General features: G+C 41.8%; 1 protein-coding gene and 2 pseudogenes across 4 annotated transcripts; all 3 read left to right on the top strand.

Annotated features, from left to right (window-relative positions):
• The first annotated feature begins 33 nt into the window (after window positions 1–33).
• On the top strand, window positions 34–20,126 carry Polr3f (RNA polymerase III subunit F). 4 transcript variants are annotated; one of them, XR_782191.3, is made up of 10 exons: window positions 36–417; window positions 1,381–1,498; window positions 5,992–6,059; window positions 6,543–6,610; window positions 12,872–12,984; window positions 16,147–16,290; window positions 16,494–16,601; window positions 17,997–18,188; window positions 19,165–19,554; window positions 19,662–20,126. XR_782191.3 is itself a non-coding variant. In XM_010634153.3 (9 exons), the coding sequence occupies exons 1-9, from the start codon at window positions 356–358 to the stop codon at window positions 19,240–19,242; spliced, it is 951 nt and encodes a 316-aa protein (XP_010632455.1). In that variant the 5' UTR covers window positions 36–355; the 3' UTR covers window positions 19,243–20,126. The 4 variants fall into 4 exon arrangements, 3 of the variants coding, with proteins under 3 accessions (XP_010632456.1, XP_010632455.1, XP_010632457.1); XM_010634153.3 differs by having other exon boundaries at window positions 19,165–20,126; XM_010634155.3 differs by lacking the exon at window positions 36–417 and adding an exon at window positions 605–993 and having other exon boundaries at window positions 19,165–20,126.
• LOC104869101 lies at window positions 7,252–9,309 on the top strand (annotated as a pseudogene).
• Window positions 10,629–12,847, top strand: LOC109118359 (annotated as a pseudogene).
• Window positions 20,127–22,913: the final 2,787 nt, after the last annotated feature.

The raw sequence follows: 22,913 nt of genomic DNA, 5'->3' as shown, positions 1-22,913 counted from the left end.
ACTGGTACCCTCCCGGAGCTCCTTCCAGTAGGCGTGCTGTAGGCATCCAAGAATATGCCTTTACAGAGGTTGGAAAGCGCAGAAAAGTGCGTCTCTATTCAGAATGACGGAACAGGGTTCTTTGTCCGACAGTCATTGTCCTTCGGACCACGAATAAGAAGCTGTAGCGGCGCCGGAGAAGGGCACGGAGCAGGCATAGCTTGGCCGCCTAAGGCCGACAGGCAAAGAAGGACCGGCTGCGACTCGAGAAGGAAGGCCTTGGGTCCCTGACCCGGCGCTCTTTCCAGAGGCTGCTGTAGTTCTGTGGCTGGCTTCCCGGCGAGGATCTCCTTCCAGGGCCAGGGACTACGGCGTCATGGCCGAGGTGAAGGTGAAGGTGCAGCCGCCCGACGCGATTCCGGTCGAAATAGAAAACAGGTAAACTATTGAGGCTCGGGTCCCGATTCAGGACCGCCGCAAGCGGCCTGTCATTTGGTCAGCGGACCTTTTCTTTAGGAGTTCTCAGAAGAGGCTGGTCCAAGCTGGATGAGCACTAGGGACGGTGATTCTGGACACACCGCCCCGCTCCCCAGAGAGCGGAACTCTTAAGGTTGACAACGAGTGTTACACCTCGCAGTTTTACCCCGGAACCTAGAAGTAATGTTGCACTTCTCTCAGCATAAAGGCCGTCAGAAGACACGTGTTTCCTGTAGATCTTGTGGATACTTGTAGTAGTCCAGGGTTTTCTATAACTCCCACAACAGAACGTTTGGATGAAGTTAGGGTGCATTTTGTGATGACAAAGCAACCGTACGCCAGATGATTTCAGTGGACTGTTGAAGTCAGGATTCTACGGCACCCGAGGACGCTCTCGGTTTTATAATGCACCAGTATTTCTAGGTTGTAATAAAGAGCCCAAATTTCTCATGCTGTCATGAATAACATTTTTATTGATCCAAGACAAGATTTGGACGTGTTTGGTAGGCGTAATCCCCCAGACAAGCCCCAGTAATGGTGAGTTATCACAACAAATTTGGCTTCCCACCAGAATTGTCCACATTTACCTCCTGCTTACAGACTTATGGCTTAACTTTGTTTTACATGCTAAGAAAAGAATCTTCCTAGGCCGGGGGTTTAGCTCAGTGGTTCCACTGCCTGCCTCGCAGGCATGAGGACCTGAGTTTGATCCCCGGTATTAAAAAAAAAAAAAAAAAAAAAAAAAAAAAAAAAAAAAAAAATCTTCCTCAGTTTTTAACGTGTTTTGGTTCAGAACTATCACAAAAAGCCAGACTGTCTGCCAAGTGTGGAAAAGGCACATTTTCAAACTGTTCTGCTTGTATTTCTCCACCACTGCCCCTTGAAACAAGAAAGCATGACTATTATTACAATCTCTTTTTCTAGGATTATAGAATTATGTCACCAGTTTCCTCATGGAATCACAGACCAAGTGATTCAGAACGAAATGCCTCAGATAGAAGCCCAACAGCGGGCAGTGGCCATCAATAGACTCTTGTCCATGGTAAGAAAAACCCAACTGGTTTCACGTACAGTTATTACTTATTGTAATTATCATTGCCTCCCCTTATGTAGTTGTGATGGTTAATTTTATTTGTTAACTTGACTGGAACTGGGATTCCCAGATGTCTGGCTAAACATTATTTCTAGGAACGGTCTGGAAGAGATTAGCATTTTAATTGGCGAACTAACTGAAGCAGATGGTCCTCCTTGATGTGGGCGGGCATCATCCAGTTCACGAGGCCCTCAATAGAACAAAAAGGCAGAGGAAGGTTCAACTTACTCTCTACTTGTTTAAGCTGGGATATAAGTTTTCTGCCATCACCACTCTTGGTACTTAGGGTCTTTATATTCTGGCAGGAATCTGCACCACTGGCTCTTTGCTTCTCAGGGCTTTGAACTATACCTCTGACTTTCTCAATTCTCCAGCTTGCAGAAAGCAGATCACAGGACTTCTCAGTCTCCATAATTACATGAATTGTGAATGCAAAATAAGTCTCTTTCTGATAAGAGATTGTGTGTGTGCGTGCATGTATATTCTTTTTCTCTGAAGAACTCTAATGCACTAGCTATAAAACTAGAAAGTGTGTTACACTGTAGTTTTGTTTAGTAAGACTTCACCAAGAATCAGCCCAGATCTCCTGAATTAAAAAAAGAAATAATTATTACTGATGTTTTTATTAACCTAATTGTTAGGTAAGAGCACACAGGCATAGCCTATTCTTATCTTCTCTTTGCTTCCTGCTGCTGGTATTGGAGCATTCTCTGTAATATAGCTCCCCTCTGATTTTTCTGAGTCATCACAGAGTCTGTTTATAAGCATATCTCTCTCCACAGTGTCACTGAGTTTTCGTTTGAGAAGCAGCAGTTCTGAGCCTTTGGGTGGAAGTACAGCTCTCAGCTCCTAGACACATCACAGTAGGAGTTTTAAGAGAAGCCCTTCTCCTTACTCTTACCTGTTTTGCCCTCCTTAAGTACCGGGGCCCTAATGCCATTTTCCTCCAACTTTACAAAACACCCCTACTAATACTGTTTGTGCTTCATGCTGTAAATCTTCTTTGTTTCTCTCACTGTCAAAACTCCCTTTTTTTTTTTGGCACGAGGGATCAAATTTAAGACCTTGTGCTTGCGAGGCAGGTGGTGGCACCACTGAGCTAAATCCCTAGCCCCAAATTCCCATTTCTTGAGAGCATTTCCATTTGGCTTTACTAGTAATTAGGTAAGAGTTGTGTATAAGGCCTCATCTGCATTACTGACTGATATGCTTTTTAAATTTGCCAGTGTTATTGGATTTTATGGGCTTTGGATATGGAGACTTGAGGACTAGTGATGCATTTGTTAAACCATTCCTTTCAATATTCTAGCTCAGGGGCTGGCAGACTTTGTATAAAGCACTAGGTAGTACATCTTTTTGTAGACGATGTGGTATCTGTCACAGATTCTCAGTGGGTGATGATCCATAAGCAAATGGGTGTGGCTGTGTTCCAACAGAACTTTATTTGTAATAAACAAGCAGTGGGCCAGATTGCTGACCCATTTCACCCCAAAGATGGAGTGTCTGGGCTTTCTAGTGATTTGACCATGATAAATGTCTATAACTTCTGAGCAAGGTATGGTGGTACACGCCTGTAATCCTAGTACTCTGGGAGGCTGAGTCAGGAAGATAGAAAATTCAAGTCCTGTGTAGGTAACTTTGTGACTTAGCAAGACCAAGACCCTGTCTCAAGAATAAAACATTTAAAAAGTGCTGAGGATATAGTCTACTGTCAAGGCCCTAGGTTCAGTCCCTAGTTACCCCTCCGCAAATAAGTGTACAGCTCCAGGAAGGACAGAAGTTGTGGCAGGGGATAGTACCCCTTTGTGTCATCTGATTTCTTTCTCAGTTTTTTCTTCCTGACTGGAGAAAATCCTGAGCACCTTCTTCTCTTTCACTACCTCTGCTCCTGCTGCACTGCTTGTCCTATTGGTTATAAGGTATAGGCAGGAGCTATTGAAAAAAAATTTTTTTTTTGTACTAGGGATCAAACTCAGGACCTTGTGCTTGTGAGGCCGGTGGCAGAACCACTGAGCCTGCTATTGAAATATTTTGAGCAAAAGAGTGATTGTTAATAAATCACTAAGTATTGCTGGTCTTAGCTCTTAAACAGTGTTTACATTTGTCCTGCATCTCCATTTCTATAACTACCTGTGTTCAGGCACTTGGAGTTTACCAAGTTAAGATGTTAGGCAGCATCTTAACTGGCTTCCCAGACTCCATTTGCCTCAGAGAACCCAGCCTGCATTTGGATCTACCTTTTTTTTTGGTACTGGGGATCTAACTCAGGTCCTTGTGCTTGCGAAGGCAGGCTTCAGAACTATTGTGTTAAATCCTTGGCTCCCCTCTACATTTGGACCAAGTTACTCCCTCACCACAGATCTGCCCAAAAAATGCAGATACAGATCTGGAGATACGAATCCAAACTCCTGAGTCTACCAGACCTTACCCCTGCCTTCTTCAGCAGCCTTATGTCCTTTACTACTCTGCCTCAGAACTTTCATGTCAGAGGAACTGTACTGTGTTTGTTTTCTGCCTCATCACACTGCTTCACATCAGGGCCTTGGCTTACTCTCTCTTCCCTTCTTTCAAGGCCCTTCTCTTTCTCCTTGGACTCACTAACCCCGTGTGATCCCTGTAGAACTCAGCTCTGCCATTGTGTCCAGGAAGCCACTCAGAGACCCCAGGTGGGCCATAGATATCGTGTATCTTCCAAGTCCTACCTCTTTAAATGCCCACCAGATAGGGTAGAAGTTGGTTATGTGCTTCCATTTTAGAATTTGCTTGGTGAGGGCTGGAATTGTGGCTGTGCGTGAGTGAGGCCCTGGGTTTGATTCACACAATGGTTAAAAAAAAAAAAAAATTTGTGTTTCCTCCCCAGTGACCTATCATATAGGTCACATACCTGGCACAGTACAGGTGTTCAGTACATGTTCATAGGCAGAGTAAAGGGTTTGATTCACACAATGGTTAAAAAAAAAAAAAAATTATGTGTTTCCTCCCCAGTGACCTATCATATAGGTCACATACCTGGCACAGTACAGGTGTTCAGTACATGTTCATAGGCAGAGTAAATGACCAAGCAGAACCTCTGAATTAAGCTTTGTGGTCCACATTACCATTGGTAGAGTTGTGAGAGCGGGGTAGTTGCAGTTCATCCAATATGTAAATCACTCTGCAAGTCTTTAGTGGTCTTGGTCTAACATATGAGGACAGGGGCCTCTCAGTCATTTGGATTTTCTTAAGGTGAGAGCCAGTGAAACTCAGAAGAGCATACTTCATCTTGCTTTTGGCTCAATGTATAAAAATAATACCAATCTGGGCCTTTTTTCCATTGGTTGACCTTTGTGCCTAATTTTCATGTAATAAAATATAAATTATATGCATCAGTAAATGTTAACTATTTATAATTTTATTATTGTGCTATTGAATATTTATGCATGTTTAGCTGTTTAGCCTTATTTCACCTTTTTATTTAAACAGACTATATATGTTACATATATGTTTTTATTTTACTTTTTCTTTTTTGGTCATTTGAGACAAGGTCTTTTTAGGTAGCCTAGGCTGGCCTCAAACTCATAATTCTCCTGCTTCAGCCTCCTGACTTTGGGATAATAGATGTGTGACACTATACACAGCTTAAACAAATTATGTTTTAATTTTTATTATATTTGCTTCTTTACATATTGTCTTAGTTATTTTTCTGTTATTGCTGAGACAGAATGCCTGATAACCAAAGTTAAAAGAAGAATGCCTGATAACCAAAGTTAAAAGAAGAAAGGTTTATTTTTGCTCAGTGTTTGTAGAGGTTTCAGTCTGTAGTCAGCCAGCCCCAAAGCAAGGTGGCATGGCAGAGGGGCATTGAAGAGGAGAAACAGTTCATGGAAGGCAGAAGGCAGCAATTAGCAAGCGACAAGAAAAAAGCAGTGACCCTCTTTCTGTCCCTTATGTCCTATCCAGGCTACCCAGGATGGGGCAGCCTTAATCCTAGCATCGCACTGTGAATCAGTCCCAACATCACATCCTGGATCCCATCCTCACACACCCTATGTTCAGCCACCTCCAAAAAGCCACACCTATGACCACATGAGGTTTTAGGGGGACATCTAGATACAAGCTATAACACATATGTTATTTGGATCTAAATATACATTTCTGTTATTTAAATGTCCTTTAAACTTTTCTCATGAATTGATCATATAGCCAAACCAGGATCTAGCATGTAAGAAATTGTTAGTATTGATACTTTGAAATATTTTGAGATAAGTAGTTAAGTTTTGAAAAGTATATTACATGTAATATATAGATAAAAGCTTCAGTTTTAGATCAGAAACTAACAAATGAACATGGCAGGTAGACTATTTTAGTTTGCATAATAAAAATATTAGTGCATTAATATTTGATGTTGGATGAATATATCTCCAAAATAATTGACTTCTGTAATCTATTAATAAAAACCTTAGGGTCAATTGGATCTCTTAAGGAGTAATACAGGCCTTTTATACAGAATAAAGGACTCTCAGAATGCTGGGTAAGCACCTATTTTTTTCAATTTTAAGTATCACAAAAGTAATATATGTGTTAGGAACAAAGGTGTAATGTAAACCTGTCCTGCATACTCTCCTTGCTTCCTGTCACATGTTCCATTTCCCAGCATATTCTTTCTTAGTAATATAGTGTATGTCCTTTTATCTAGCTATAGAGACATAAAGTACTCATGGATGGTTATATATGTATATATAATCTCTTTTCCTTTTCTTTCTTTTTCTTTCTTTTTTTTTTAACAAAAATGGGATCATGCTATCCCTACTATTTGTAACTTGCTTTTTTTCACTTACCGTGTCATGGACATCTTTTCATGTTGGTACATACAGCTCTGTCTCGTTCTTTTTAAGGTAAGCCTGTTTAGTAAATAAGTCAGTGTGGTGGTCTTGTCTGCTAATTCACTTAAATAGTCATCTAGATTATTAATGTATACCCTTTCCCTTCTTAACTCTATTTTACTCCTCTGCAGTAAAATGAAAGGATCAGATAACCAGGAAAAACTAGTATATCAGATCATAGAGGATGCAGGAAATAAAGGTAAGCCTGTGAAGAATGAAGGAGAGGATATTTAACATGTATAGTGTCCTGCTGCCATTCATGTGAAAGGGAGGGAGGGAGGGAGGAAGGAAACAGAGCAAATACCTTTAAAATGTGTAGGCTTGAAGGACACTGAAGGGTGCCACCATTTTGTGGTCAGAGATGGGAAGAAACCTCTGAATTCTGAGCCACATGAATGAATTACCTTTTCAAAACTTAAGATCATTTTGTTTGTTTGTTTGGTTGGTTTTTTTGAGACAGGGTCTCACTATGTAGTTGAGACTTACCTGTAACTCACTATGTAGCCCTGGCTGGTCTCGAACTCACAGCGATCCTCCTGCCTCAGCCTCCTGAGTGCTGGGATTACAGGCGTGTGCCACCAGGCCTGGCCTAAGATCATTTTTAATTGTCACTTTTTAGCTATATGACTGTCTCAGTCTATTTTCTGTTGCTATCAGTTAAATACTACATATGAGGAAATTTTATGAAGAAAAGAAATTTCGGGGGTGAAGGGAGGGCAGAGACAAGGGGAAAAAATGAGAACCAAGACCTGTCATATAAAGGTACAGGATCCCAATGATGAATGTAATTGTACTGTATACCTAAAATGTACCAATAAACTTAATGAGAAAAAAAAAGAAAATAAATTTACTTGTTACTGTTCTGAAGGCTGAGAAGTCCAGAGTCCTGGGAACACATCTAGTTAGACCCTTCTTACCCGTGGGACTCCTATGTAGGGTCCCAGGGCAGCACATGGCAAGACAGCGAGCTCATAATCAAGAGCTCATTTGGTGAACACAGCTTTTAACTTGGTAACATGGTTACACATGGGTGGGTGACCCAGGCACCTCCCCTAAGTCCCCCTCACTTCAAGTGCCACTAACATAAAGCTTTGGGGATTAGGTTTTCAACACATGAAATTTGAGGGACACATTTGAGCCATAGCAGTGATTTGGATGAGTTTCCTAAATTTTGTGAATCTCCATTTCTTCACGTTGTTGTGGATAATAATACCTCTGGTTCCTGCAAGAACCAGGAGGACACATAATGCAGCATGGCAGTGTCTTGGCCCATGTTCCTCAGCAGCTTTCCTTCCCTGACCCTCTGACGCACCGTGCCAAGACTGCAAATATCGCTAGTTGTGGCACACATTTGTAATGTCAGCACTCTAGGAGGTTGAAACATGAGGGCCACACATTTGAACCCAGTCTGGGCAACTTAGGGATTTGGTGAGACTCTTAAAATAGGAAAAGGGGTGGGGTTGTACTCACGGTGAAGGCCGTGGGTTCAGTTACCAGTACTGGGGTGAAAAAACCAAAAAACAACTTTTTGTCAAAGGATTTGCTGTCAGCTTTATTTTGATAGTTTTGGAATGAGAAATAGCTATAGAAATGAAAATAGGAAAAAGGGGAAAGGGGAAGAAGAAACCACGCTAGAGGGGAACTTTGGTGTTTTCTCCGGCTTTCCTGTGTTATCGGGTGGAAGAGCCACCTTTGAAAAAGGGCATCTGTTCTTCCCTGTGGTGAGGCAAGGGAAGCCAGAGTCTCCAGCGTTGCTCAGTCTTTGCTGATGGGAATAAGGCAGCATCCCCCCCCCCGCAGTAACACATTTCAGATTTAAGCCCCTTAATAGCACTGATATTTATTGAGCCTTACCATGTGTTAGGAACTGTTTTAGAAGTTTAGAATATTATGGAAGTCTGGACGAGATAGCAGCCTGACGAGAAGGCCTGTGGCAGAGGACCCTCCGGCCCCTGCGGCCACAATGGCGGAGAGGCCCGAGGACCTAAACCTACCCAATGCCGTCATCACCAGGATCATCAAAGAGGCATGCCAACAACTTTGCAATGAAAGGGAAACGCAAGACACTCAATGCCAGTGATGTGCTCTCAGCCATGGAAGAGATGGCATTCCAGGGTTTCACCACCCCATTAAAAGAAGCTCTGGAAGCATATAGGCGGGAGCAGAAAGGCAAGAAGGAGGCTTCAGAACAAAAGAAGAAGGACAAAGATAAAAAACCAGATTCAGAAGAGCAAGACAGGAGCAGGGAGGAGGAGAATGATGAAGATGAAGAGAGGCTGGAAGAAGAAGAACAGAATGAAGAGGAGGAAGTAGGCAACTAACAGGGTGGGAAGACTGTGGCACTGTGGGAGCTCCCACTCTGAAACATGGTACATGTGTATGTGAAGTTTTCCCTGCTGGGCAGAGTAGTCTTGGGCACAAGAACCTGAGAAGATCACAATAAAAACTGACTATAATTATCAAAACCAGCGTTTCACCAACTCCGAGCATCTAAGTAGCAGAATCCTCTATGTTTAATCGGTCTGAAGGTTATTACTTTTTGGCAGGAGGGATTCTGAACAGCTAATTAAATTAGCGATTTGTTATCTTGTTTACTTACATGTATGGTTATATAGTTTTTTTGATCACCAGTCTTCCTGCTCCTCCAAAAAAGGAATAATAATTTCTGTCCTGCCTGCTCTGTTGTATCACAGAGGCAGTGAAGGCTCAGGAAAAATTAGGGCTTTGATCGTGAGCTTTTGATCCATATTTGATTTACAGTAGCTTACTAAGAATGGTCACAATGGAGTGGGTATGGTGTCACATGCTTGTGATCCTAGCTGCTTGGGAGGCGAACACAGGAGAATTGCAAGTTTTGAGCCCAACTTGAGCAACTCAGTGAGACCCTGTAACCACTCCCTGCCCACAAAAAAAGATAAAAGAGACTGGGTATGTAGCTCAGCACTCCCACTGAACTGTTTTGGGTTTTTTTTGTTATGTTTTTTGTTTGTTTGTTTTTTTAAAGATAATCTGTTCTATGGTTTCTTCACTTGAGAGCATTAATTAAATTCTGGTTTCTCTAAACCTACTTGGCTTGTGGCCCTTCTGTATTTCCTTTAGGCATCTGACCTGCTAGGGTGGCTGTGCTCTGGGCATAGTATGCTCTTAAATTAGCAATGTAGATTGGAAGTTGACAGACAAGGGTTTTACACAACAGATGGCTTAATCTTAGGTTTACCTCACCCTTGCTGTCCTTGTACTTTAGGATTTATTGTTGCCTCCTGGAAGGTGTAAAATCCCAGGCTTTCTCTTATTATGTCCATCCCTCAGACTTGTGGCTATGGTTTTTAATTTTTTTCCTGCCAGGTTCCAGGCTCTACTTCATCTAACCACTTTTTCCTTCTGTGCTTCTTTCTATTTCTTTTCTGCCTCTCCTGCTTCCCATTCAGACTTTCTCTCCCCACCCCCTTTTTTTTTCTGTTTTTTGTTTTTTGGGTTTTTTTTTTTTTTTTTTTTTTTTTTTTTTTTTTTTTGGTACCAGGGATTGAACTCGGGTCCCTGCAATGCAGGCGGAACCACTGAGCTAAATCCCTGGCCCCCTCACCCCCTTTCATTCACTTCATCTACAAATCTAGTAGCTGGATACCTACTCAATGTCCCAAAATGCAGGTTCCTAGTTCCTTAGTTCTAATCCATGTCTTAAAAATGATTTTGTGAAACTCCTCTGAATATTGAGAAAGATCTGATGGTGCTCAGGAATCTAACCCCCTAGCTCAACCATTCCCTTGAACTGTTTCTAAAGTGTTTGTTGGCTTTTCTTAGCCTTTTTCTCTTTCTATTCAGTGTTCCAGGCACCTCTTTGTCACAGTTGAGTGCTCGGAATTTGACAGGTAGTACAGTGTAGTTTGACTCCGTTAACTGGTTAAATGAATACAGTGAAAATTTTGTTTATAAATACCCTTGAACTAAGTGTTTGTTGGCTTTTCTTAGCCTTTTTCTCTTTCTATTCAGTGTTCCAGGCACCTCTTTGTCACAGTTGAGTGCTCGGAATTTGACAGGTAGTACAGTGTAGTTTGACTCCGTTAACCGTTAACTATCTGTAGCTAGAAACTGCTACAGAAGCAGCTACAGGCTGCCGGTGGTCTCCCCTTGTCTCCGGGCCAGTGAATTACACCCAGAGGAGTGAGCAGCCCTAGCCACCAGCACCTGAAGTTAATCCTGAGAAGAAAGTGGAATAAAAACTGGAAAATGAAGACTCAAAAAAGAGACGGTGGACTCTGGAAGATTTTGACATTGGTCACCCACTGGGTAAAGCAAAGTTTGGCAATGGTTATTTGGCAAGAGAAAAACAAAGCAAGTTTATCCTGGCTCTGAAAATATTGTTTAAAGCTTAGCTGGAGAAAGCAGGAGTGGAACATCAGCTCAAAAGAGAAGTAGAGATACAGTCCCACCTTCGGCATCCTAATATTCTCAGGCTATATGGTTATTTCCATGATACCATGAGAGTATCTAATTCTGGAATATGCACCACTTGGAACAGTGTAGAAAACTTCAGAAACATTCCAAGTTTGATGAGCAGAGAATTGCTACTTAAATCATAGAATTAGCAAATGCCCTGTCTTACTGTCATTCCAAGAGTTATTCATAGAGATATTAAACCAGAGAACCTGCTGCTGGGATTGGCTGAGAGCTGAAGATTGCAGATTTTGATTGGTCAGTTCATGTTCCATCCTCCAGTAGAGCCACTCTGTGTGGTACTCTGGACTACCTGCCCCTGAGATGATGATTGAAAGCCAAATGCACAATGAGAAGGTGGATCTCTGGAGCCTTGGGGTCCTTTGCTATGAGTTTATAGTCAGGAAGCCTCCTTCTGAGGCACACATTAGGAGATCTACAAGAGGATTTCGTGGGTTGAATTCACATTCCCTGACTTTGTGACAGGGAGCCCAGGACTTTATTTCAAGGCTGCTAAAACATAATCCAAGCCAGAGGCCGACTCTTAGTGAAGTACTTGAACACCCCTGGATCACAGCAAATTCAACCAAGCCATCAAATTGCCAGAAAAACAAAAGAGTCAACTAGCAAATCATCTTAATTGTGCAGGGACAGAAGTTATTGAGCCAGGGCTGCTGTGCAATCTTTGGGAATGTGCTCCCAGACTTACCTTACTGCCTACTTTCGATTCACAGCGTTACAGGAAGTGTCACTTCTCTTCCCAGCCTTCAGTGCCTTGGCCTCCCTGTTCACAAAGTTCCCTTGCAGGAGATGTGACACTCTGAAAGTGCCTCAAGAATCATGCTGCTTTTACCAGGTTCCTAATCCAGAGGCAGTGCTCAGCTGTAGCCATATCCACACCTGTGCCAGGCAGGGTGTCCTGTGTGAGAACTCAGAGTCTGGTTTTCAGGAAAGCCACCACTTTCCTCTGACTCAGCTAACACGCTGCACAGTTACCTTCAAGTACCTGAGTGTGTGTGTGTAACTTATTGGGTGGTCAAACCTGGGATAGGTTGAAATGAATATGTGAGACTTTTAAATATTAAAGATTTCTGTATAGCATTTTTCTTTCCATGCATCCCCTCAGGGATGCTCTCATTGTTGATCATCCCTGTTAAGCCTGTCTGGGTTTTAGCCCTCCTTAACCACTATAAAAGAGGAACATATGCTCTACTTCTGTCTCAGGAATTGTTTGGGATACACAAGTAGTTCCCAAGACCTGATGCCTCAGAACTTTTCCTAAACGTTAAGAGCTCTTGATTGCATTGGAGTTATGGCATGTGTGCAAACTTGTAAAATGCATAAATAAATATACCACTTTACCTGGAAAAAAAAAATCAAATCAAATTCATTGGAAGATCCCAAAGATTAGATGGTAAAAAAAAGAAAATAGGAGCCATGCTTTTTTGAAGACTTGTGTCAGGTGCTTTGTCAATTTGTAAGACATGAGTCTGAAGTATCCAGCAGTTTAATTCTTGAAAGATATCTAAATCAGGTACAGTTGCTTGGGTGGTGAGTGCATCAGGACCCCGTAATGAGACAGGTGGAAGGAAAAAAATCCATTCACCATATTTTCTCTAGCAACAAATGAGATATGGCAATCAGGCGACAGTGAAGCCTATGAATAGGTGATGTCAGTCAAAAGATGACATGGCACTGAGTATCAGTGTTTTGGCCAGGCCTTAGAGGTGTAGTATATCAGGATGTGAAAAAGGGGTCTTGAATTTTCATGGAAAGGAAAGTAGACTATGGTGAATACATAGATAAGAATAATGTAAGATGACAAGGAAAAAACAATCATAGCTGATAACATTATCTTTTTGACTAGACAAAAGAAAAGGAATGAACAGGTGATTCTTTGCCCATTGTTTGATACAGTCTCATTTCCAGTCTTTATAGTTTTAAGGATAAGAATTAAAATGATATTTTAGAAAAGGAAAGAAAAGTCTATAAACACTATAGTTCACCTTACTTTATTTTGTTATAGGAATATGGAGCAGAGATATTCGTTATAAAAGTAACTTGCCATTAACGGAAATCAACAAAATTTTAAAGAATTTGGAAAGTAAAAAACTTATCAAAGCTGTTAAATCTGTAGCGGTGAGTAGCTTTCTGCTTTTTCCCCCAAATACTCACTTGTTGTTCCAAGTGTATTTCAAATTTTCTTCTTTGACTTATGTTGTGATTTAAACATAATTTTAGCACTTGGGAGGCTGAGGCTAGGGAATTTTGAGTTTAAGGCCAGCTTAAAGTGGCTAAATATTGAATTCAAGGACAGGCTGGCCTATATAATAAGGTCTTGTCTCAAGAAAGGAAAGAAGTGGGCTGGGGATTTGGCTCAGTGATTCTGCTGCCTGCCTCACAAGTGCAAGGTCTCAAGTTTGATCCCTAGTACCAAAACCAACACACACACACACACACACACACACACACACACACACACAGAGAAAGGAAAGGAGTAGCCAGGCTTGGTAGCACACAGTGTAATCCTAGCACTCAGGAGGTTGAGGGAGGAGGATCATCATGACTTCAAGGCCAGTCTGGGCTACATAGTTCAAGGCCAACTCAAACTACATAGCGAGACCCTGCCCTGTCTCCAAAAAAAAAAAAAGGAAGGAGAAAGGGAGGAGGGAAGAAGAAAGGAAGAAAGAAGGAATGATTTCTATGAAGGCAAAAGGAAATGTCCACAGCACCTCAATTGAGTTGAGGAAAGTCTTTCCATGAGGATCCTAGAAAATTACTGTGTTTTTTTGTAATTATTGTGATACTGCTATTCTGTACTTAGTACATTGGAATTAAACATTTACGTAAATGATGGGAGGTATGGGCTACAGTGCAGTACACACCCAAGTTAAAGGCAAGGGCCCCTTCAGGACTGCCCTCCCTTTCACCACCAGTCACAAGTTCAGGCCACCCACACTTTGACAACCTGGCTGTGAATTTAGGTGTTCCACTGACCCCTTTGGGCTTGATAATTTGGTAGGACAATTCATGGAATTCAAGAGAGAACCATACTTCCCATAATGGTGCTATTATAAAGGGCACAAGGAAGCAGCCAATTGAAGATACAATGGAGCAAGGATGGGAGGATTCCAACATGAGTCTTCCATATCTAGAGGATATATTGATATATGATTACCAGTCATGGTAGCTCATGGTGCTTTCTCATTCCTGACATAAAATACCCAACACCCACAAATTGAAGGAGGAGAGGTTTATTTGGCTTATGTTTTCAGTTGTCAGCCAAAGTCACAGTTGGTTGCCTCCAAGGAAAGAAAGGCATGGTGGAAGGGCCACAAAGGAAAGCTGCTCACATCATGGTGGCCAGGAAGCAGCGAGCAAAAGGAGGAGCTGGGAAGGGAGATGCACGCACCTTCCTAGGTTGCACCCCTGGTGACGCCTCTTCCAACCAAACCCCACCTCCTAACAGAAAGTCAGCTGTAAACCTCCTTGAGTCAGTCACTTTCCAAAAGTCCTCCCCATGAGTGCATGAGGCCTTTGGGGGACATTTTCTAAACTGTAACAGAAGCTCCCCTAAGCTGTGATAGCTAGAGTTTTTGTTGGGGTTTTACTACCTAGACAGGCTTGATTGTATTATTGGCCACATGACTGGATTCAGACTTTAAATCTCCTCTTCTCCTCAAGAAGTTAGACTAATATCACATGGCTCAAAGCCCACAAATCGCATGAATAGCACCCATCCCAAAGCTACCTAGAGATCCATCAGGAGCCACCTTGTTAGCAGGTGTGGTTCCAGGGACCTACCATGAATAACAAAGGTCCTCTTATTGGCAAGTTCCAAAAATGGAGAGGTTGCTTTCAGGAACGGGGAGAAAGGCTAACCAATTCCTTATGAAAAAACGGTGAGATTCAGTTTTCTCACTGTTGGAGTAGGAAGTTAAGGATAAACAAGGGGAGGAGGCTAGGATGATCATGTAGAATGGATTACAGTTCAGAACATCAGTATGAAATTATACCTGGTTTAGTGTAGGTGGTTCTTGTAGAAATACTTATGATATATATGTGTATATACAGGAGTTGGTGGGTACACAAATCTCTTTTACCTTGTCAGCTGACACAGCCTGGAAGCAGCAACACCCAACGAACCTAGCAGTGAAGTCTTGCTTTCTAGTACCATTCTCCAATAAAGTGATCCAGGAGTCCTTTAGAGTAATAGCTGATTCCAGGACTTAGGTAGGAAATATATAAGCTGCTCCTGACATATGGTCACACAAGAAAGTGCTAACGCAGACAGACAGACACATACATACACACACACACACACACACACACACACACACACACACATTCATACACGATGGAGTCATGTCAAAAGCACATAAGAACCAACTGAAAAGTTTCCAATGCCCGAAATGAAACAGTTGGAACAACAAAGTAGTATTAGACTGGAACTCATACTATATAATATAAATATCACGAGTCCATACAGATATTAAATGAGAAATTGCCACAACTAAAAGGACCCTAAGAAGAGATGGCAACCAAATGTAATGTGGTATCCTGGGTGGGGTCCTGGAGCAGAATAAAGTCATCAGGGAAAATCTCATGAAATCCAGATATAGCAGGGGCTTCAGCTGATAATGCTGTGTCAAGTGGGTACAGTGGGACAACCTGTAGTTCCTGCACTTAGGTTGTCTTGATTCCAGGGGTTTGAGACCAGTGTGGACAATATAGTAAGGTCCCACATTAAAAAGAAAAGCCAGGTGTGGTGGTACCTACCTGTAATCCCAGGACTCGGAAGCTGAGGCAGGAGGATTGCTATCAGTTCAAGGCCAGCCTGAGCTACATAGTAAGTTCAAGGCCAGCCTGAATTACAGAGCAAGACCCTATATAAAGAAAAAAAAAAAAATAGGAACTCTCTATCTTTGCAATAATTCATTCATCTAAAATTGGTGTACTGAGGCAGGAGAATCGCTATGAGTTCGAGACCAGCCTGGGCTACATAGTGAGTTCCAGGTCAGCCTCAATTACGTAGTGAGACTTCGTCTCAAAAAACAAACAAACAAACAAAAAAGTTGTAAAATATAGGTTTTTTTTTATATATATTTTCGGGGGTTGGGGACTTAACTCTGTTTCTTCCGCCTGCTTTGCAGGCACAAGGTCCCAAGTTTGATCCCTGGTACCAAAATAAATAAATATATAGATATATATATATAATCTGTATATATATATCTACATCTATATATATATTTTTTTTTTGAAACTGCCATAAACACACTAACTGTACCTATTCTTTCCTAGGCCTCCAAAAAGAAAGTATATATGCTGTATAACCTGCAGCCAGACCGGTCTGTGACTGGTGGGGCCTGGTACAGTGACCAGGATTTTGAATCTGAATTTGTAGAAGTGCTTAACCAACAGTGCTTTAAATTCCTACAATCTAAGGTGAGCCATAATTGTGGAAACATCACAAGTCCTTTTTAATAAAAGATATTGGTCATATATCATATTTTGTAAGTGAATCTAAAACAAATTGGTCATTTTTACTGAACAAGTAGCTCTCTTGCTGATTTGACTCTATATAAATTGCATTCAGAAAGCACTCATCAGTATTCTTGCTTAGATCTCTTACATTTCAACCCCTACAGGCAGAAACAGCTCGAGAAAGCAAACAGAATCCAATGATTCAGAGAAATAGTTCATTTGCCTCATCACATGAAGTGTGGAAATACATCTGTGAATTGGGGATCAGTAAGGTCAGAGCTTGCCCTTGAACCTTTTCAGATAAAACTTACTCTTCAGCATGAGGATGTAGTTCACAGTGTGTTCAGACTCTTCTCGAATGGTGGCCATGAGCACTCTTCAGAACCCACTCAGGGAAAACACTATCATTCAGGCACCGTCTAGTCTGTTCTCGAGCTGGGAACACAGGCAGTGGAATGTCGGCCTGGCTGCGCAATTCCCCGCCCAGAGAGTCAGACACTATTGGTGGAGTTTAGCAAATGTGCGCAATAGCAGTTGTTGTCACTTGTCAGTTGTCATCACTGGCATTTTCCTTAGGAGATGTAAGTGGTGTCAGCTGCATGATTTGTTGAGGGTTTGCATAAAGGACACTGATGCTTGACATAATCAGAGCTCAGCTGGCACTTGGACAGGTCATCTTCACTTGCTGGGTTCTAGATTTCTCTCGTAATGAACTAGGAACTTTGGATTTTGTTGTTTATTGCTTTTTTACTTTTGGTTGGGGCTTTGGGGGTGTGTGTGTGTGTGTGTGTGTGTGTGTGTGTGTGTGTGTGTGTGTGTGTGTGTTTGTGTGTTTGTGTGTGTGTGTTACACTAGGGTTCGAATCCAGTCTTCACGTTAAGCTACATCCTTAGCCCTTTTTTTTTGAAACTGGCTCTTGTTAAGTGGCTTCCTCAACCTCCCAAGATGCTGGGATTGCAGGTGGGCAACATCATGCCTGGCAAGAACCTATTTGTTGTCTAGACTATCTTTGTGCTCAGCATTTTATGATTTTGCATCAAGGCCGGGCGTGGTGGCACATGCCTGTAATCCCAGCACTTGGGAGGCTGAGGCTGGAGGATTGCTGTGAATTTGAGACCAGCTTAGGCTACATAGTGAGTTCCAGGTCAGTCTCAACTATACAGTGAGACCCTGTCTCAAAAAACAAAAACAAAAACAAAAAGATTTTGCATCTTATTCTTGTAAAAGGTATGTGTTGTTTGTCAAAGGTGTGTGTTGCTGGGTGTGGTGGCTCATGCCTATAATCCCAGCTATTCAGGATTCTGGGGCAGTAGAATTACAAATTCAAGGCCAGCTGGGCAACTTTGCAGGAGCCTGACTCAAACTAAAAGGGTTGGTGATGTAGCTCAGGTAGGACACTTGTCTAGCATGTGTGAGACCCTGGATTCAAAACAAAGTTACTTTAGGATGGTGAAGACATCGGGTCAGGCTCAGAGGTTAGACTTCTGTCCCGAGCATTTCAGTGTTTTGTGCTGACTTGAACCATTGTCACCCTCTGTGTGCTTTCCATGATTCCCCTCTAGCACCATGTTTCCTTGTGTCTCCAAGGAGTTGAGTTTATAACACCCCCGGCAAAGGGTGTTCCTTCATTATTTTGTGTGTGTCCTTTCTAATGTATTGCTTTTTAGGTAGAGTTGTCCATGGAGGACATCGAAACCATCTTGAATACCCTCATTTATGACGGGAAAGTGGAGATGACAATCATTGCTGCAAAGGAAGGCACAGTTGGCAGTGTAGATGGACACATGAAACTGTACAGGGCAGTCAGTCCAATCATCCCGCCCACAGGCTTGGTCCGGTCACCCTGCGGACTCTGCCCAGTAAGTTAAGTCACTTCACTTTGCCCTTGGCTACCCACCAGGCACAGATGCCACTTAAAGAAACACAGCAAGCATGCCTCAGTTCTCCAGACTTGCAGCATTGACCAAGAGCTGCTAAAACATCCACATAACCTTGATGAACAGATCTTTAGAGAAAAAAATCATTGCCTTACATCTTTCATGGGATCATCAGGTTAAGGATAGTTGCATTTTCTGCTCTCAGTCCTGAAATGCACAATTTTGATGAGGGTTAATCATTTAATCGAGGTAGGGAAGGAAGAATGAGATTTTTGGATAACTTATTACGGGCTGGGCTATTCTTAATGATTTTCATATGTGGTCTCATTAAATCCTCTTTATGTCTTTGAATCTAGTGGTGTTACTTTCCCTAATCGGGGAACTTGGGGACAAGGGACATAGCTTGGTGGCACAGCACATGCTTATATTTAACTCAGAGTAATGTTTTTTTTTTCAGCACGCCTCGGCACTTTCTTTCACCCATGTCCAGGTAGTTGATTAGCACCGACTGTGAGCCCTAGACACTGAGGTCACTGTAGAGAATTAAGTGACACCCAGTCCTCATGGCATTAAACTCTTAGGCTGCATCTGGGCTGGATATTGCTATACTGACCCCCACTTATCTGCCTAAGTGGTCAGTGTCCTAGTTTCAACTTCTAGGTAAAAGGCTTAACACTGTGGGAATTGTGACCAGAATTGTGCATGGGAAGGAAGGAAGTGAAACATGAGCATTCAGCTAGTTAACATTAAGTCATTTGAATGCATAGGTTTCCCTCTTGCACTGCGCTATGTGCTGTGGCCACGTTCATCTTAATGTTGTGTAAACTACGTGATTGCAGAGCCAGCCCAATTTCACTGTGTTAGTAGTGAACATAGTCCTAATCCCTTTCAGTTTGTAGATGGTTAGGTCTTGGACGGTTAGGTCAGGTTGGACATAAACTGTTTGTTTTTTTTAAAGGTCTTTGATGACTGCCATGAAGGGGGTGAGATTTCACCGTCTAACTGTATTTATATGACAGAGTGGCTTGAATTTTAATGAAGAGCTATGAACTTTACTGACATTTTGCAAATGAGGTCACTTTGCAAGCAAGTAATTGAATTCATAATGAACTTCAAATTTCCTTGAAATCATGTTCCACAATAATGGATACAGACTTGCGGCTGTGAAAGCTTTTTCTCCTCTACTTTATGAAGACTAAATTTGTATTGGTGGAATAGCCACCAGAAAATGGGACAGACCGGGCTTGGGAGAAGCCCACTCTGCAGCACTGGAGGATCCCATCCTTTGATGTCTCAAGACTTTGGATGACTCAAAGAGAAAGAAGTCAAACATTTACCAAGCACTATGGTAATGGCTAGAGCACAAAAATGTTCATTTTAAGATCATTTGTTAAATTTTTCATCGGAAACATTCATCTGATTCACTGTCACCATTTGTGTTTTCTCTTTCCTCAGTGGTTTGTGATGGCAGGAATAGCAGAGCTGGGACTGTGCACAGACTTGGTGCATGCACTGGGGAGTGGAACATCCCTGTTAATTCCTTTTTATACAGCATTTCTCTCAGGACTGTGCTACCATACTCACCTTGATCCCCAAATGGTGACTGTTGTTCAGAGTATATTTCCAGTGTACAAATACTAATGATCATTTTTATCCTAAAGGGAATATTTTCACTCCTCCTTTGTTGTTAAAGGTTTGTTTCATTCTGTGTCTCAATAATATTCTCGCTAGAATTTCTCTTAGTGTGCAGTGTTTGTCCCAACCCCCCAACCCACCCCCAGCAGACACACACCACCACTCCAAATCTGAGTGTTGGAATCAGATCTCCCAGGTGATGAGCTGTTTAGTTTTTGAAACAAGGTCTCCTTATAGAGCGTAGGCTGGCCTCAAACTCACTATGAAGCCCAGGCTAGCCTTGACCTCTTAGTGTTCCTCCTGCCTCAGCCTCCTCAGTGCTGGGATTATAGGCATGTGCCACTACCAAAGTGATGGTATTGGACACGGGACTTTTAAGAGGTGATAGGTCATAAGGGTAGATCCTCATGAATGGTACCATTGCCCTTACAAAAGAGACCCAAACCATGTACCTTGGTTACATCTGTAATCCCAGCTACTTGGGAGGCTGAGGCAGGAAGATTGTGACTTCAAGGCCAGCCTGGGGAACTTAGTGTCATAATAAAAAGTACTGGGGATATAGCTCAGTGACAGAGCACCTCTGGGTTCAGTCCCTAATGTGGAAGTAGAAGGTAGGAAGCCATCTGTTACCCAGGAAGTGGCCCTCATCAGACATCAAATCTGCCAGAGCCTTGATGTTGGACTTCTGAAATGTAGGAAATAAAATCTGTTGATGAGCTACCTGGCTATGATACTCTGTTATAGCAGACAGGATGGACTGTGACGTTGTCTTGTTTAAAATTAAAACAAAAATAGATCATTGCCTTCTGTTTGAGGGGTCGAGTGGGCAACATTCTCTTACTGTTTTAGATTTTTCTTATTCTGTTCTAATTCATGGTGTGACATGTCAAAGCAGAAAGCCATCGCTGTGCGACAGTCCTCATTCTAATAGCACATTGGGCTAGTTGATGTATTGTTGCATGGCTCTTTAGGCCGTCAGCTGTTGTTTCTGTATCCATCTCATATTCTGGAGGCTGAGACAGGAGGATAGCTCTGAAATGGAGGCCAACCTGGACTATATAGCAAGACCCTGTCTCAAAGAGAAATAAGAAGTTTGTATCCAGCCAGAAATATGGAACCAACCCAAAGGAACTCACACTTAGTTCCCATTGGGGGCTGAATTTGAACACTAGTTTGGAGGTGCTCTGAATGAACAACATCAGAAGAGTTACTTAGAGAGAAAATACTTTTGGGATCAGTAAAATAAAATGGAGCTTACGAGCCCATTTTTATCAGAGACATTCCTTGTTCATTTCTCCAGATGACACTAGACACAGAGATCTCTTAAATATTGGCTCTATATAAGATACAAAGGGATCCAGGAGCCAGAAACTACAGGGGCTCTCACCACCCCCGTGAGAACTGCCCTGGTAGCAGCAGTGTCCTTCGGGGCCTAGCAAAGAGGTACTGGCCTTATTTAAGAAAATTGAATTTGGAGAAGTTAGAAAAGAGGAGAAGGAAATGATTTATGTTTTCATTTTATCTTGATAGCCAGTGATTGATCTTTTAAATATAAAATAGTGAAAACAAGAGTATTCTTGCCTCACTAGAATAAAGAGACCCTTTAAACTTTTTTCCATAGTATACTTTTTATTCTGAATAAAGGATAAAGTAATGTACCTTTGATGTAGCTAAATGCATTTCTCCTACAGGTAAACTGACCAAGCAAATTGCATCTCTAGACTCAGAACTCCAAGTAGTGAACCTGCCAGTGAATCCCTAACCCTTATAGCAGATATCTGTTCAGTATTAGAGGTTCTGTTCACCTGAGGGTAGATGCATACTCCCCAGTCTGCTGAGGTCCCTTTGGATGTAAGTGTAACCCACGGAAAATAACAGAAACCATGAGAGTCCGTGATTCTGTGGTTTTTAATGAATATGTGGATTCTCACAGGAAACTGATTTAGTTTGGCAATGAGTAATTTTTATAGGCCCAGGATTTTGAGGGTGATCAACTAAGCAACCTCGTCAAAAAATTTTTTGATTGAGTTACTCCTGCTTTGAATTCTTACTTATAATTAGATGGTGGGTGAGGGGGGGAAGTAAAATTGTGAGCTGTGGACCTGTGGCACCCAGGAGTTTTATTCCACAGTGGAAGTGCTCCATCTCTGCTGTCCAGGGAGGGAGCCACGAGCCAGCAGTGCCTGCGGGGCACCTGAAGCGTGGCTTGGGTGATTGAACTGAAGCTTGAATTTATTTTTAGTTACCTCTGCCAGTGGTTGTTGTACTAGGTAGTTCAGCTCAACAATCATGTAGGCTTATGTGATTAATGTAGGATTTTTTTTTTTTTTTTGGGTACTGGGGATCAAACTTGGGTCTCTGTACTTGCAAGGCAGGCAGCAGAACCACTGAGCTAAATCCCCAGCCCACTGTAATTAATGTAGGAATGAAGAGTATCAGAATTAATCTTTTCTCAGTTGTATATATTTGGATTTTTTTCCTATGAAACAAGACAATAAAGTATTATAAACAATTGTCATTTGTGTACATTTATAATTTTTTAAAGAAAGTAAGGCAGAGAGTAATGTAATTACTAATTTTCAATGATTCAAGTAGAATTAAATGATTGTAAGTTTGGTCAAATCAGTGCTAATCAGTCTCTATAAACATTATTCTACTAATGTATCTAATTTGCTTTTTACTAACTTGTCAAATAAGCTTTGTTCACTTTTAATTATAAAACTAATATATATAATCATCCAATCTCTTAATGCTACCTCACCCAACTTCACCCCAGCTCAGGCTAACGCCACCCCACTCCTATAAAAGAAGCTCCCTGTGCTGCCATGTTGCTCTTTCTCCTTTGTTCAGAGACAGCCCGGCAGGTCCTCCCCATAATAAAGGCTTGTTAACAGTCAAACAAACAAACATAAAACTAATACATATATGTTCAGTGTAACAAATCCAGATAATCTCCAAGTGGATAAAGTAAGATTAGGACATCTATTACCCTATACCTACCAAAATTCTTATTCCCCAAGATAACTGCTGTTAAATGTTAGAATGTCTTTTTTTTTTTTTTTTTTTTTGGTT

This window comes from Fukomys damarensis, unplaced genomic scaffold (assembly GCF_012274545.1).
Source record: "Fukomys damarensis isolate Sample0158 unplaced genomic scaffold, DMR_v1.0_HiC HiC_scaffold_7, whole genome shotgun sequence".
Taxonomy (NCBI): domain Eukaryota; kingdom Metazoa; phylum Chordata; class Mammalia; order Rodentia; family Bathyergidae; genus Fukomys; species Fukomys damarensis.
Note: the sequence above shows the minus strand (reverse complement) of the source record. Positions and strands in the feature narration are given on the sequence as shown.